At 41.9% G+C, this 15,053-nt stretch overlaps 1 protein-coding gene across 5 annotated transcripts in view; it reads left to right on the top strand.

The window, feature by feature from the left end:
• Positions 1-15,053, top strand: part of megf11 (multiple EGF-like-domains 11) — a 75,654-nt gene that overhangs the window by 42,647 nt on the left and 17,954 nt on the right. For all 5 annotated transcript variants that reach the window (XM_084364890.1, XM_084364889.1, XM_084364888.1 and 2 more), the window contains 5 exons: positions 5,998-6,244; positions 6,385-6,505; positions 7,780-7,916; positions 10,541-10,753; positions 11,241-11,415. In XM_084364890.1, coding sequence (XP_084221016.1) covers positions 5,998-6,244; positions 6,385-6,505; positions 7,780-7,916; positions 10,541-10,753; positions 11,241-11,415 — 893 coding nt within the window. The remainder of the gene's footprint in view (positions 1-5,997; positions 6,245-6,384; positions 6,506-7,779; positions 7,917-10,540; positions 10,754-11,240; positions 11,416-15,053) is intronic.

Raw genomic sequence — 15,053 nt, 5'->3', positions numbered from 1 at the left:
CTTTCTCTGTCAGTAATCGACACTCTTGTGATGGTACTGTGAAGTACCTTAATTATACTTAAGTGTTGTACTTGATTATAAATCCACCACTTAACACAGAGAAGAAATGCAGCTTGCAATACGTGTTCCACAATCGTTCCAGGAAGAGAGAAAAAGTCACGTTTTAACACAACAAATCTAATTAGAGCTATGGAATATTAAATCATCCATCGTTGCTCACTATATCTCAACCTTTCGTAACCTCAGTGTGCATTAACCACAGTTAAGGAACTTGTTTTTAAAATACAAAAATGTGAAACTAAAGGTTATGGGTCATGAGAAGCAGGTAATTATCAATTAGCAGGTAAATTATCTCCAATAAACTGAAAATGATATTAAAAATAGATATTTTAGAATGATATTAAAGCATCAATATGTAACTGTTTGACCCTACAATAACATCGTCAACATCATTTTGATGGTACAGCGTCTTGTAATAGGGTGAATGGCCTTTCTGTCTCAACCACTCCGGCCCCCACTTGTTGCATACAACTTTTCAACACATAACATTGTTATGACGTGGTGAGTTGTGTTTGTAGTTCATTACATCATCATCTACCTTCATTACATCCGACATGTGATCTGTATTTACAACATAGGTGTTGTACACTCAGAAACATGCTGGGGGGCGCCACATCACACAAAATGCCAATTTCAACCTAATGTTGCTTTAAATAAAACGAGGCATATCTCTGACAATGCTCCTTCAGTTGTTTTGAACAGCTATCTAGCCCAAAATCACAATCACATTGCCTCAGTGGCCTTTACAGTCCGTACCGAGAGCGACATCCTCTGTCCTTAGACCCTCTGTTTGAGTGAGGGAAAACTTGCCAAAATAAAGGACAATTATCTGCGGGTTTTACTCTGATATTTTTAAATCCGAATCAGCTGCAGCGCATGCACTGCAACCCTCCACTAATCTAGTAATTAAACAAACTTCACCTGCCAGCTCACAGTCTGGACCAGCACTGTGTCTCCCTTTATGAGCGATGCAAGCACTGGCACAGCTTTATGGAAGGTATTTTAACGCAACATCAGACTATATCGATATGAATGGTATTGTCTCCTCCTATATCTCATTCGAAAATATTTTTGATAATCCTTAAACGTCATTATATTTGCTCAATCCTACGTAAAACTCTGATGCTGTTTGAATGGCGGAGAGATGCTGTGCTGTTTAAAGAGCTTGACTCAGGCCCTCATTCTGAATTTGGCTGTGAGAAGCATTCCTTGGCACAGACTCCCCCTCGTAGAGAACAAACATTTTGCTGAAGAGGCCAAGTTCAGGAGAACTTCTGAATGAAGCCCGCTGCTGAAAGCTGCTGGGTTTTAATCCGGTTGCAGCCAGCCCCTGATCATGCAGACTCTTGAGCACACTTCAAAGCTCAGCACCACCACGATGGCTCTCTCAGCCCATTCTTTGGACATCACCTTCAGAAGTTTACTATCTGCCGGTACCCTTCAACGTGATCTGTTTTGTTCCAGCCGAGGGGATTATACCCAGCACCTTGGGATTGGACCTTTCCTCATGTGTGAGGTTATCCACATTCCAACTGTTATGCATGATGAGCTCTGAGAGTCCGGGCTGCCTAGTGTATGTGTCCTTTAGTTAGGCACACTGACCCAGGCCAGGCCAGTTAATGGGCTGGATTGCAGCTTCTCTAGTTTCAGATTTGTGTGGGATTCACTGCCTACACACCACAACCCACAGGGGGTCCTCATCACCTCAGACAATTTAGCTACAGTCTCTAGAAGCTGAGGCCTTCATGCTACATGCTTCTGTCTTCTGCTTTTCTCTCTGTTTTTGCCCACAGCTCATCATGAACTCTGACTCCTTAATCACAGTTAAATGCTGTCAGAGCCGGGAAGTGGGAGACTACTGGGTAAAGTTTGAGAACCTCTGTGTAGGAGAGAGACAGCGAGATAATGGGCTTTGCTCTCAATGTGCTGAGGCCTCTAACTGCAAGCTAAAGAAGGTTTAAAACTTCAAATGGTAACATTTGTGGAGCTCTTAAGCACCAGAAAACTCTGCAAATTAAGCGCTGGATAGATTTTGGTTTATTTCTGTTTTTCTCTGCCGCTCTAGGTATTTTTTACTGACATCATATTTTGAGTTATACATGTAGGCATATAAAATGCACTCTCTATTAAAATGGTCAAGGTTTGGAGCTGAAGGTGATGATTCCTCCGGTTATATAGGCAGTGCCTGTTTTTGTACTGTGCTGAGGGAGCACTGTTGAGCTAAGGGAGCTCTGATGAGTGCTTATAGAGTGCTAAACCAAGTTGCAGCCGAACTGCTCATCCATTACCCCTGCCGCCCGCACACATCTCAGATTTAATGTGCCAGGGTCGTTTGCGTGGCAGCAGCTCAACCTTCAGGGAACTCATTCATGCCAGACTGGAGGCCAGGAGCAGATTAGATCAAATCAATGTGAGCCCTGTAATGTGGCCTCTAGTCTGTCTGACCGCAGAAGTAATACTGCACTCGCCCAGTGTTTCAAGACCCCCTTCAGGGCAGACCTGTCTGTATCAGGGACGGGCTGATCATCTTCCTGCTGTGTACCTGGAAAAACAGGTTTCAGTGCCGACCACGAAGCAGGGTTCATTAGGCTCCCACTCTGGCTGATCACAGCTCTGGCAAAGTGAGCATACAGGGAGAGGGCGTAGTGTCTTTACATTTACAACTAAGTCTGCAATGATGTGAGAATCAATAGTGGAATATTCACCGTCCTGGCTGCAGCACTGGCCGGGGTCTCAAGCTGGGCTTTTATGTGAGGCAGTACAGCAGCTGCTGCAGGAGAGACATAAGGCCGTACCGATCACTTAAATTACCACTAGATCCCCAAAAGAACAATTTCCCTGGTGAAGCTGAGGACTGCGTACTACCCCAGCTCAGTGCTGATTGTTCTTCACATTAAAGCTGGTTGTTAATTCAACCTTGAAGATTAGCTATTTGTTTGCTGTTTATGGGACGTATTGAGTTTTTCTAAACAGACCCATCCCCCGAGGCATGTGGGAATGGCTTGTTTACATCATTCCCTCAGGTATCACTTAGCAATGTCATTGAGCTATTTACATTAACCCATGTAAAGCGGGTAGGTTATTTAACTCAACAAATTTTCCTGAGTGCCAATTTTACAAAGCAGCTGGCAAGACACATTTTGCTGTTCGTCGTTTAGGGATGACACCTCTGGGGTGTCTGTGTGAGTCGTCACAGAGGATGAGCATTGTCTCATTGTGTTATTTCCATCAAATTGAACCTTTCTGCACTATTACCCCAAGTTCTGTACTATTAGTCAGATGAAAGTACATTTAGAAAAGTTTAAAAAGTGAGAATTTGTCACCAGAGTTAAAGCAGTTTGATAGTTTCACTGCCTCCAGCACCTTAACATTTTTTCCCCACCAGCCATTTTGACAGCTAATTCCTGAAGTTGCACCTGAAAAAGGTGTTAAAAAACATTCAAGTAACAAACTGTTATATTCTGAAAAATCACTCGCGTTCTTAATCTTTGCATCCTCTTTTGCTCTTCTCTCCAGTCGCTGAGAGGTGTGAACAGCTTGCTTCCGTTTTTGCAGATTAATTTCAGGGCGCTTTTTAAGACCTTTCTCGTTGATGGCTGTGGTAAGTCAACATCACATACAGGCTACTCAGTCTGGCACAGTATAAATCTCCACCAATTTCTTAGTGACAAAACTATATCTTGCACCTGTTTTATCATTTCATGTTACTTGGCGGTGATACAGAATTTCCACATCCTACGATAACCTGGTTATCAGTTAAAAGACATTGAACTTGCTAAAATCCCTCAGACTACACCCAACTGCACAGAACCTTTTAGCCTGTTTTAGCACATTGTTTTGCTTAGATTTTATTAAATGGCTGATCAATCGACACAAAATCAATCAGCAATTCCTGAGCAAATCAGTGAGATAAACTATTGTGGTCATTTTTTTTTTTTTACTAATTTCTGAATTTTTTTGACCAAATAAGAAATCAGTTAATTGAGGAAATAATCTACATTTTAACTAATGATGAAACAGTTGATGAATAGTCAGTTGCAGCCCTATCCCAGCAACCTCCAGACAGCCTTTTTCTCAGCAAACAAGCTTGGCTGAACCATTGTTTGCTAGGCTAAATGCCTAGCACCACATCAGGGGCATAAGTTAGCTAAGGTTAGCTGGTAAATGTACAGAAAATTAGTTCCCTAAAGACCGTTTCAGCTAGTTGCTACTAGTCCTAAAGATACAGGAGCTAAAACAAGGTGTTTCAGAGAGAAGGGTAATACAGAGCTGCAGCACTGAGCAGTATGAAAAAACTGCTGTTTTTTTCTTTCTTTCTAGTATCCACCCAAAATAAAATGAACCTGAAAATTAGCATAATATGTCTCCTTAAAGGGCTAACCTTCAATCTTTCATGAAGGACAACTTTCTCATTAGAAAACAAGGCAGTCAAAGGCTTAATTTTTGTCTTATTTTGAGAAATATCAAACAAATTGTGTATCACAATTTAATGATACACTTACAATCATGTGTCTTGAGGGAATACACAGGCCCTTATACACTACCACATCGTTTAGTTCAAGTCAGACAGTTAAAAGAATTCAACAGGTTTATCACTGTTTTTTACTTTGTTGGTATAAACCTGTCCAGTACATTTAACGACAAATGGTTTTTCAATAGTAAACTTGATTATCCAAACTGTCTGTGAAGCATCTGTGATGTTTATCAGCTCTCTGTGCTGTGTTTCAGCCAGAAGCTTTCCTGAGTCGCTTGGGTTACAGTTTGATGAATGTTTCGAGAAGCTCATATTGACAAGAGATATGAATTTTGTGCTGCTGTGTTATAAACACAGTATATCTCACAGAAGCTTTGTATTGCTGTGAAACAGAGGCTCAGTGGTCACACACACAGTCTGGGATTGATTTCTGGCTCATGTCCTTCCTGTGTGGAGTTTGCATGTTCTTCCTGTGTTTGTGTCCATCTCTCTGAATGTGAATGTGACATGGTTACCTCTGTGATAGATAACAAACTGTGGAGGTTGTTCTGTAGAAGGGACTGAAGACAGTGGCTGAATTTAAAAGATAGGGCTGGTGATTGTATTCTAGATATTTTTTATTATTGTGAAAAATCTCATTAAAAGACCAAGAGCAACGTCTTGTTTATTCTAGTCTATAGCGTTGGACTTCTTTACCGCTGTGACTTTCAGCCAATTTACTCCTACTGAAGATATATACTGTATAAGGTCATACATACATGCTTTCTTTTCATTTGTTTTTTTTTACCCAGCTAAATCAGTTAACACAGCTGAAACAGCAGGGCACTGTAGTTTCTTCCAGATAGGGGATTTGAGTGTTTTTAGCTACAACAGCACAGTGCTGTGCTGCATGTGAGACTGACTCAAAATAAACTTCACTGCCCACGTTCTTGGTAATGAAGAAACATGTGGCCAAGTGCAACAGTGTGGCTCACTGATGTGTTTTTAATCGTTTTTGGACGACAACAGAGTGCCGTGGCACTGTTGAAAGAGATATATTAGGCCTTGGCTTCACAGATTTGGAGGATGAGTTGTGTTGAGAGTTATTGGCGTTGATCTTTTTAAGGTATTTGTTGACAGTAAAAAAAAGTAATATCACAAGACTCATTCTTTAAGCTAAATATCACATTTTTATTGAATTGATAGCAGATAAAGCCGAAGATGAGTGTCAAGATTATCGAGCTTATGAATCACTGCAGCAAAGTTTTCATGGTGGTCAGTAATTAGTTGTGTGGAGTAATTTCCAGGAACATTCACTATCTGTGATGAACTATTACATGTATTACAGGAATCAATTTGATTACCAAGTTTTATTACGCTTGCATTTATTTGACAGATGATTTCAGTTATTTTCAAGGATAAATCCTGGTGCATATTCTCTTTTGTTTCCCTCTGTCTGATGCCACTTCTCTGTGTGCCTGCAGGCTGTGAGAGTGACTACTGGGGACCTCATTGCAGTAATCGGTGTCAGTGCCAGAATGGGGCCAAGTGTAACCCCATCACAGGTGCCTGTGTCTGCACTGATGGGTACCAGGGATGGCGTTGTGAGGAGACCTGTGAGCGCGGTTACTATGGCAAGGCGTGCCAACTACCCTGCCAGTGTCTCAATGGTGCCACCTGCAACCCCGAGACTGGAGAGTGCATCTGTGCACCGGGTTACTCGGGGGCTTTGTGAGTAGCAGAATCATATTTAATCTTTCGCAGCTTTCTCTTTGGTGTTTGTCTGAGCGTTCTTTGTTAATTCAAAGACCTGCAGGTGAACACAAGTTATGTGTCTGAGAGTTTGACTCTTGACTTGTGTGTGGTGACAGCTGTGGAGAACGCTGCCCCTCCGGCAGTCATGGGCCTCACTGTGAGCAGCGCTGCCCCTGTCAGAATGGAGGAACATGCCACCACATCACAGGAGATTGTTCCTGCCCTTCCGGGTGGACGGTAAGTCATTCAAGTAAAGGTGGGAAGGCATTGAGGATGAAAAGGGGTGAATATCGTTGGTGTTCAGGAAAAAAAACGTTTCTAATGTAGTCTCTACAGCAGAGACTGACATGTTAAGACTCTGATCAATATGCTGTGTTCAATTATAAATGAGAATGTGGGATTCTCTACTCCCTGCAGGGGAAAAAAAGGTTGTGCAAGCTTTCTCAAACCACTGTTCTCAAAGTAGTGTCAAGTGAGCATGACCCCCCACAGCCAACAATATGGCGTGGTACTTCAGGGACGCCGCCGTGTCCGAGTGCTTTAGGGCCACATTACATTTGATTACAGCTCCACCTTTGTTGCATGTCCTCTTCCTTGCACTCTCCCCACATGTCTGTCTCTGCTGTCAAACTTCTGAATAAGGACATGAAGGCAAAAGAAAAATCCCTTTTTTTAAAGGATTGAATTATTGTAGAAGAACCCTTTGATTTTTGCCATTCCTTTAAATTGGGTTTGGGTGATTTGGATGAAGTCTTTTTTTTATATACCATGATATAAAATCTCTTCTGGATATTCAGTTTGGAAACTGATCGCATATGACATAACCAGATATGCAGTGTTGTGAAAAATACCCAAATGGTATACTTAGTAAAAGTAAAGATATTTTGTTTTAAGAAATTAAAATTTTATTAGTTTATTTATTAGTTTAGTTGAAAGTTTATTTATAAAAATCCAATATTCAATATTTTTAAGCAGGAAGCCCAAACTCTTTCCCTTGTACGCCAAAAATGAAATGTATTGGTGGACCATGGGCCAAAAGCAAACACCTATTGCATTGTGTTGTTAGGATTGCAAAATGGTAATTCATAATTAAGGATCCTACATAATTAACAAGCATCTTTGATTCCAATGAAATAAAACAAAATATTTTTTTAAATTTTAAATTCTTAAATTAAACCTTACGGTGGGCCAACTGTGGTCCACAGGACCCTCTTTGGAAAGCCCTGCTTTAAAGGGACAGTTACCACAATATAAACAGCATGATGAACTCTCTGAGGCAAGTTAATATTTACTCATGGAGATCAGTAATCAGTCTAAGTTTAGGTTATTCCTTGACTGTAATTCTTTCTTTTATGCTCTAATTAGGAGGAAGTAAGGCACAGAAACAGATGAATCATAAAGAGTCGGCCCAAATTGTTCAAACAGAGTTATGTCTTGGGTATTTTAGTCCTGGTGAGGTGAGGTCATGATCGATGTATCTCATATGGTTCATTGCTGGCTGTTTTTCAAAGGGTTCAGTCTGCGCCCAGCCATGCCCTCTTGGCAAGTACGGCATCAACTGCAGCAAGGACTGTTCCTGTCGAAACGGCGGGCTGTGCGACCACGTCACGGGGCAGTGCCAGTGCACAGCTGGCTTCAGCGGACGCAGGTATGCAGCAGACACCTCCGGCAGACAGACTGGCTCAGTAATTATGTGCAAAATCCTTTTGTGACGAACTCTGTGCAAACTTTTGTAATCCTGCTACTTTGAAAATAGGTCAGACAATGGCATGATTTATTGATATTAGCATCTAATGCAAAGGGATTAAACATTCACTCATTGACCTATTCTCTTTGTTGACATCCAAATGAGGCACAAACCTGGCTGTTCTTTTAAAGGAGAAAGGAAATGTAAGAATAATCCCATGCTCAGGAGGAATAAGCATTTATAAATGCCCATTAGTCTATTTGAAGGTGGATTGGAAGCTTTTAATACGGGTGTTTATGTTTAATTAATCTTGCGTTCCATGCTGGCCAGCAAGGTTTCATGTCTTCAGCCTTCATCCTCCTCCACTCCCAGCCTGTCCATTGATCTCACCATGGGCTACATGCTGTTTGGATTCTGCTCATTAATTATAAGTAATGGGCTTATATTAAGGTCTCATTGAAATCCACAGATCTTTTTAGTTCCCCATGCCTGCCAGAGCAGCCCAGAGCAGCCTGGGTTTATTAGTTCAGCTAAAGCAATTGTCTCTTGGATGGAAACACTTCCTCGACAAGACCTTTCCTTTACTTTATTATTTTGCAAAATTGCCCTCATTCATTTTGTCAGTGGCAGGTGAATTAACCTGCCAGGAATAATCTCAGATTGTGTTAGCCCCCACCCTCTGCTGTCTAGTATAATAATACCATTGTCCCCTGATAAAACTAAAGCCGGGGTAATTTAAACATGAAACATAACTCGCCCATTTTATAATGTAATTGAGCTATTTGTTATAGCTTTGTTAGACTCTTGAGATTGATACTCCACCAGGATTGTATAGTTAAGTCAGTATATTTAAGTGAAAAAAAAATCCATTTTCTGATCTACTTCAGTGCTTCATGTGGAGGAGCTACTTACCAATTCTAATATCTGTGGTTGATGACAATTAAGTCCTGTCCAGCCCCTGCAGAGATCCTGAGGTCCAGTCTGCAGACTGCAGGGGGTCTGATGGCTGCTTTGAGGGTTTCCCTGTCATGTACTCAATAAAATTTCACCATGTCAGACTTAGATTTATGACAATATCTTCAAATTAAATATTCATTATCTCAATGATGAAATATTAACTGGACTAGACCAGATGATTAATAAGATAATCGAGATTATTAACATTTTTAGTGCATCACAGTAGAAAGAGTTTCACTCAAAAATGAAATAAACACTTTTTAGAAATACTTGCACAAAATCAAGGTTGTCAAGATCCTAAGTGCTGGGGTGAGTTAGAACAGTACTTGACTGAGAACAGTTACTGAAAACATGAGAGTTTCAGCTACCACAATATATCCAAAATGGATATTTAGTATTTTCAGTTTGAGTGGTAATAATATGCAAGCAGTAAAGAGCCGTCCACACCAGGAACAATAACTGTAACTCACACTATAACTGTAATGACAACGACAGTGGGGGAAGGAGATCGTTGGGATCACATTCAGAGCGATTTGATGACTGATAAAAACACTGACTGCCAATCAAAATCAATTTACTTGATGACCTTTTGTTACAGAGAAATGTTTCAGCAGTGCTTAATACTGGTTTCCAACTATAGCCGTCCTCTCTTATGTAGGCTAATTCAAGGCAATAGGAAGCACTTTTTAAGACGGTCTACTCTCAAAACTCAGTCTTGGTTGTTTATACAACTAATTAAATGTGTATATAACATAATATTATTCTGTAAATTACAGGAAAAAAATGTAATTTTACCTGAGACATACTGCCATACAGTCTGTGGCGCTTCTGAAGGTTTGTTTTGTCTTCGCTGCTGTCCTCTCGGCTGATTGCCAGGATAACAGATGTTGACACATACAAAAGCATGAATAACATTTGTCTTCAAAAGACGACAACTCTACTTCTCTCACCTTTGAAAAATGGCGTCTTCTTCATCATCTTCTGGTTTTCTTTCTGTTTCTCTGTGTAGGGTACAGAAGTAACAGGTCATTAATATCCATTTTTCTGAGCCGTCGACAAGGCTGGAGTGCACAGCTCGTGTTTGGCGCTACTGTTTACAGACCTTTGTCGTCATCAGTGTGGACGCTCACATTGTTATCTTTATTCTTATAGCTACTGTTCTGTGGAAATAACTCATGTACAATACAATTATCATTAGTCCTCCATAATTTACGTTAATAATATTGAATGTGCACCTTTTTGTAGTCTTCCGATTAGTGATTGTTCATTATCTGTAAGTTATTTTATTGATTCATTGTTTAGTGTGTAAGATATTCAGACAGTCCAAGTTGATGACCAACAGTTTAAAAACCAAATATATTAAATTACATTTATGACAGTATGAGTAAAGCTTCACATTTGAGAAACACACTTAAGAGATATTAACATTTTTGCTCAGTCTGTTATCTACTTTGCTGTCGATTATTTTCCTGTCGATCAACTAATTGATGACAGTTCTCTTTTCAGTCGAGCTGCTTTGACCTTTTTAATATTTAAATATCGTACTTCCATTCTTCACTCTAGTTTGTCTCAATGTACTTGACATTTTTCAAGCACCACTTTGAAAGAAGGTGTAATCTGTCCTGCAGGTGTCAGGAAGACTGTCCTGTGGGCAGCTTTGGTCCGCAGTGTAACCAGAGGTGTGAGTGTCAGAATGGAGCCAAGTGTCACCATATCAATGGAGCCTGCCTGTGTGAAACGGGCTTTAAAGGCCCTAATTGCCAAGAGAGATTCTGTCCCCCGGGCCTCTACGGTCTTATCTGTGACAAGTACTGCCCTTGTAATACCACCAACACCGTGAGGTAAGTGAGACATCAGTGCAACGCCACGCATTGCTTCACTCTGACCAAGCCCTAAAGCAAAGCGCCCTTCAGCTCCATATGAATGAAGACTTCGCCAACCCAATTTTGTTTCATCTCAGTTCTAAGCCAGCCCTCATTCTGAAGTCTGGACACCTCTTTGCCATGTCATCCAGTTAGCTTTTAATCGCGACCTTTGCTTCATTCATAATTTCTCAGCAGCATTCATAGTTAATGCAATGTTAATGCTCTGATTCCGGCTGGAGTTGGGCGCCGACCATAGAAGTCATTACAGAACGAAGGAGAAAAGGGACACCTCATCTATCTGAAACAAGCACGTAGACACATAGATGGATGAATTGCTGTTGGCGCAGACTTCACACTTTGACCCTGCTCACGAATGAAATGTTGATACTCTCAGAGCTGAAACTTCGCCTTTCTCTTTTTTTCCCCTGTTGTTGTCCCATCTTTCTTTCTCATTATGCTGTAGCTGCCATCCGCTCTCTGGTGAATGCACCTGCTCCGCGGGATGGACAGGGCTTTACTGTAATGAGACCTGCCCGCCTGGATACTATGGAGAGGGATGCATGCTGCTTTGCAGCTGCACCAATGGAGCAGACTGCCATCCTGTCTCAGGCGCCTGTATATGTGCCCCAGGGTTCACGGTGAGTACCCTCACTGCTGTTTGATTGTATATAAGTCAGTGGCTGCCGTTGTGTTTTATTGTTATTTGAGACGTCGTGTTTTTTTGTTATTTATTTTATTCTTATCTGACCTTTACTTGAGATGTATATCTTATTTTGGAGAGAGCCAACATGCCCAACACCAGCACAATTATGTTACACAAGCCAACAGAGAGACAACATTCACTCACTGACAGAAGGAAAAGAAAAAGAGGAACAATCATAAAACACTTTTAAAAAAACACATTAAAATGTCTGATTTTTTTGTTTTGAATCATTAACATGTCGCCACTTTGCTCTCTGTTTTAATTTAATCACTACCATAATTACAGCATGTCAGCTTGTAATTATGCCATTGGTTACATAAATTGTTCACAAAAAGATTAATTGTCATCGTAACCTTGTTATCTTTGTTATACTTGCGAAAATCTGTAGCGTCATTAAATAATAATGACAAAAAGGAGAACTGTGCAAGGGCGTCTGCATTGTGTCTTAAGTATAACTCACACCACATGCTGTGAAACAGTTCATCCTTCCAGCATTTACTTGTGAAGGTTGTTGCTTTGATTTATATTTCATGTTATTTGTGGCCGTAGTAAAAATGTTTACGTCAGTGTGGTCGTAATGTTCTGGAAGTGGTCCCAGTATTACTTTAGAAGCTTTTTGTACACAGGCAGGCAGAAGCAAGGTGAGGCATTTTATTATTGCCTTATAATGGATGTGCTCTATTGCACCACAAGAAATTCCTTGCTAAATGATTCATTCTCCGGCCTTTGTAGACATTAATAATCAGTCGTGTGCATTTTACAAATACGCTTGATTTGCTGTAACTTGAAACGTCAGAGAGAGAAGTCGAGAGCAAGCTTAGATCTCTGTTCCGAGACCAATTGGGAGATGATTGAATCTCTGACCTACCTATATACTTTTCCATTTTTGTAGTTTTTGTGCGACCATATTGTCCCTTTTACAACTGTCAAATTAGTCGGGCAAGTTCAATCAGTTTTCCCATTGTATTTCTTGTCTTGCAATTTGAAGTTACAGAGCAACACAGACCGAGAGGGTACATTTCTGCCAACATTACATTTCAGTGGAAATTGCCTGTGTCTTACAGCGGGCCACTGTGGTGAATTGAGCTACCGAGCGGGGCCGCAGACTGTGTCTTAATTTGCTCCACCTGTTCTCTTTGGCGGCTGCTGGGAAGGGCTGCCAGATCCATTAAACAGACCTAGAGGGCAGGAGCTGGATAGAAAAGGAGGCAGTCAGATGGGAACAGACACAGCTCATATGGAGGATTGGTGTGTTTGTGTGTGTGTGTGTGTGTGTGTGTGTGTGTGTGTGCGTGTGTGTGTTGAAGAGAGAAGGGAGGGGGGATGAGTATTCGTGGTGTTTTCTCTGATACTATTAACAAAGCGGCTGCTGTTCAAACAGAGAGAGGTGATCGTGGCGCTCACCTGTGAGTGTGTAACTTTTGGTCACATGCATTGCACATCATCGTTATCGCACAGTGGGACTTTCAAAATGAGGTTTATGACGGTGTTGATTGCTGGTGAAGTCACTTCCCCAGGGGACAGCTGATAGGACTAAGCCTCCCTGCTGCATCTTTGTTCTGGAGTCCCATCGGGGGGCAAACCAAGCAAAGTGTTGGAGCAGACTGAGCTCCTGCACGCTTGATTTAGCTCTAGTAATTGGACATGCTCTTTTTGACTGGGACAAAGTGATTACATGTTACCTATTCAGGCATTGTCCCTCACAATCGGCAGCTTGTACTCACAGCAACATTTCTCCCCAGATTGTACAGATTCTGTTGACACTGTCGCATCAGAAATATGAATGTCTTAAATATGGATTCCAGTCTGCCTTTGTAGGTGGTGAAAACAAATCATTTTCCTTTCTCTCAGGGTTTTCTAGCCTCATCAAAAGGTTCAGAGGTTCATTTTCTGTCTTGCTGCATGAATTTTAAACTGCAGTCACTCATCCAGCAGTTAGATGAACTGTTAAGGAGTGAGACTGATTGGTAATTAGTGGTGCCATTTGCATCTAGTCTCAATGGGTTCTCGGCTGATCAATGTTGTGTCAGCAAGAGGCTTTCTGGAAAAAATGCTCTCCAATTACATTAAGATACTAATAGGTATGAATTTAGTGCCTTGGCCAAGGACGACCTGGCTGCCTCTCAGCGGCGCAGGTCTAGTCTCTGCCTCTGGCTGTGTAGTTATGTAAGGTCCTGCTGCTCTCGTGCTATGGACTGACAGCCCGTGTATTAATAATGATTCTCCACATACAGACTTCTATCCTTCGCAGCTCAGAAGGAATATGAATCAGTCAACTAATGAGAGAGCTGCCTTTCCCCTCTTGAGAGCAGACCAACCACCGGTCTCTGCGCCACAAGGGTGAAACCGAGTGGAATCCGACGCAGCCATGGATGCAGCAAAATCCATGTGGTCATTTGTGGCTGCATGACGTTTTATCCATGAGTCCAGTCACCAGTAAATTGCCTGTGCTCTGAAGACAGGCTGAGGCTCCCCACCCCTCCAGCCCCCCTCTGACTGGTCGAACTTCTCCCCGCTCTTAACAACTGTAACTGAACTGCTATTGTTAGCAGTTTGGAAGCTGTCATTTCCAGTAGAACAAAGGTTATTGCAGCCGATTGATAAAAATTTCATTCACAGACAGCCTCTTTTATGTGGTGCACGGGGAGGAGAGATGTTTTAAGATGTGTGTTCTGCCCCTGGCGTCCACTGGCACATCTCCTCATGCCTCCTGTTTAAACTGAGTTCAAAATGATAATGAGAGCAGTGAGCAGCCAGCAGTCCCCTAGTCCTCTGGTGAGCGAAGCAAGAGCCACTCAGGACTCCTCTGGGCCACTAATTGGAACTCTAAATCATTGTGTCACCTGTCACTCAAGGCAGGGTTTGGGAAGGAGGGTGTGTGAATCCGTAGACTGGCTGTGATCTCTAGCTTAGGGAGGGACAAGACTAGTAGAGGTGGGTTGTGCTCAGCTTTTAAAGCAGAGAAATTCTAATGACAGCTAGCTGCAGAGGACAGGGAAGGAGTACTCCATGTCCTTTATCAGATAGTTCGCTCTGATGCGATGGTAAGGAGCTTAAAGCCTGTGCCAGCATGGCTGCCGATCTCCCATTGGTGTGCTCATTAATAGCAGGGAATAAACTGAGTGTCTGCAGCAGTCTGTCAGGGATGCCTCTGGGATGCTGACGTTTCTCTGTGCACCCAGTTCACCAAGACGTTAATTTGTTTGGGTTTTGCATTAACCGCCTCTTCTCCCCTGTTTGGTTTTGTCTTTGTATTGTCATTCTCAGTGCCGCTAACTCCCACTGTTGGCCTGAGGAGGGTGTAGATAGCCATGTGCTTCCTCCTGATTCACACGGTGTCACCAGCTGCTTCAGCAAAGAACTTCACCTGGAGGTTTACAATATTCTCCTCAGATCTCAACTAACAAACGCTGATTTGGGGACAAGGACAAGATCCTCAAACACTGCATGCTTTTCATTACGCTAACTATGGAAATTGTTCCCCCTCCACCATTACCGAAGATCTTCCAATCCTTTAAATGCACCTCGAGGAGTAAGGAGATAGGAGCCTTCTGGAGTGAGTCCTTGCTTCGC

Source organism: Pagrus pagrus, assembly GCF_965226575.1.
Source record: "Pagrus pagrus genome assembly, chromosome: 10".
NCBI lineage: Eukaryota > Metazoa > Chordata > Actinopteri > Spariformes > Sparidae > Pagrus > Pagrus pagrus.
Note: the sequence above shows the minus strand (reverse complement) of the source record. Positions and strands in the feature narration are given on the sequence as shown.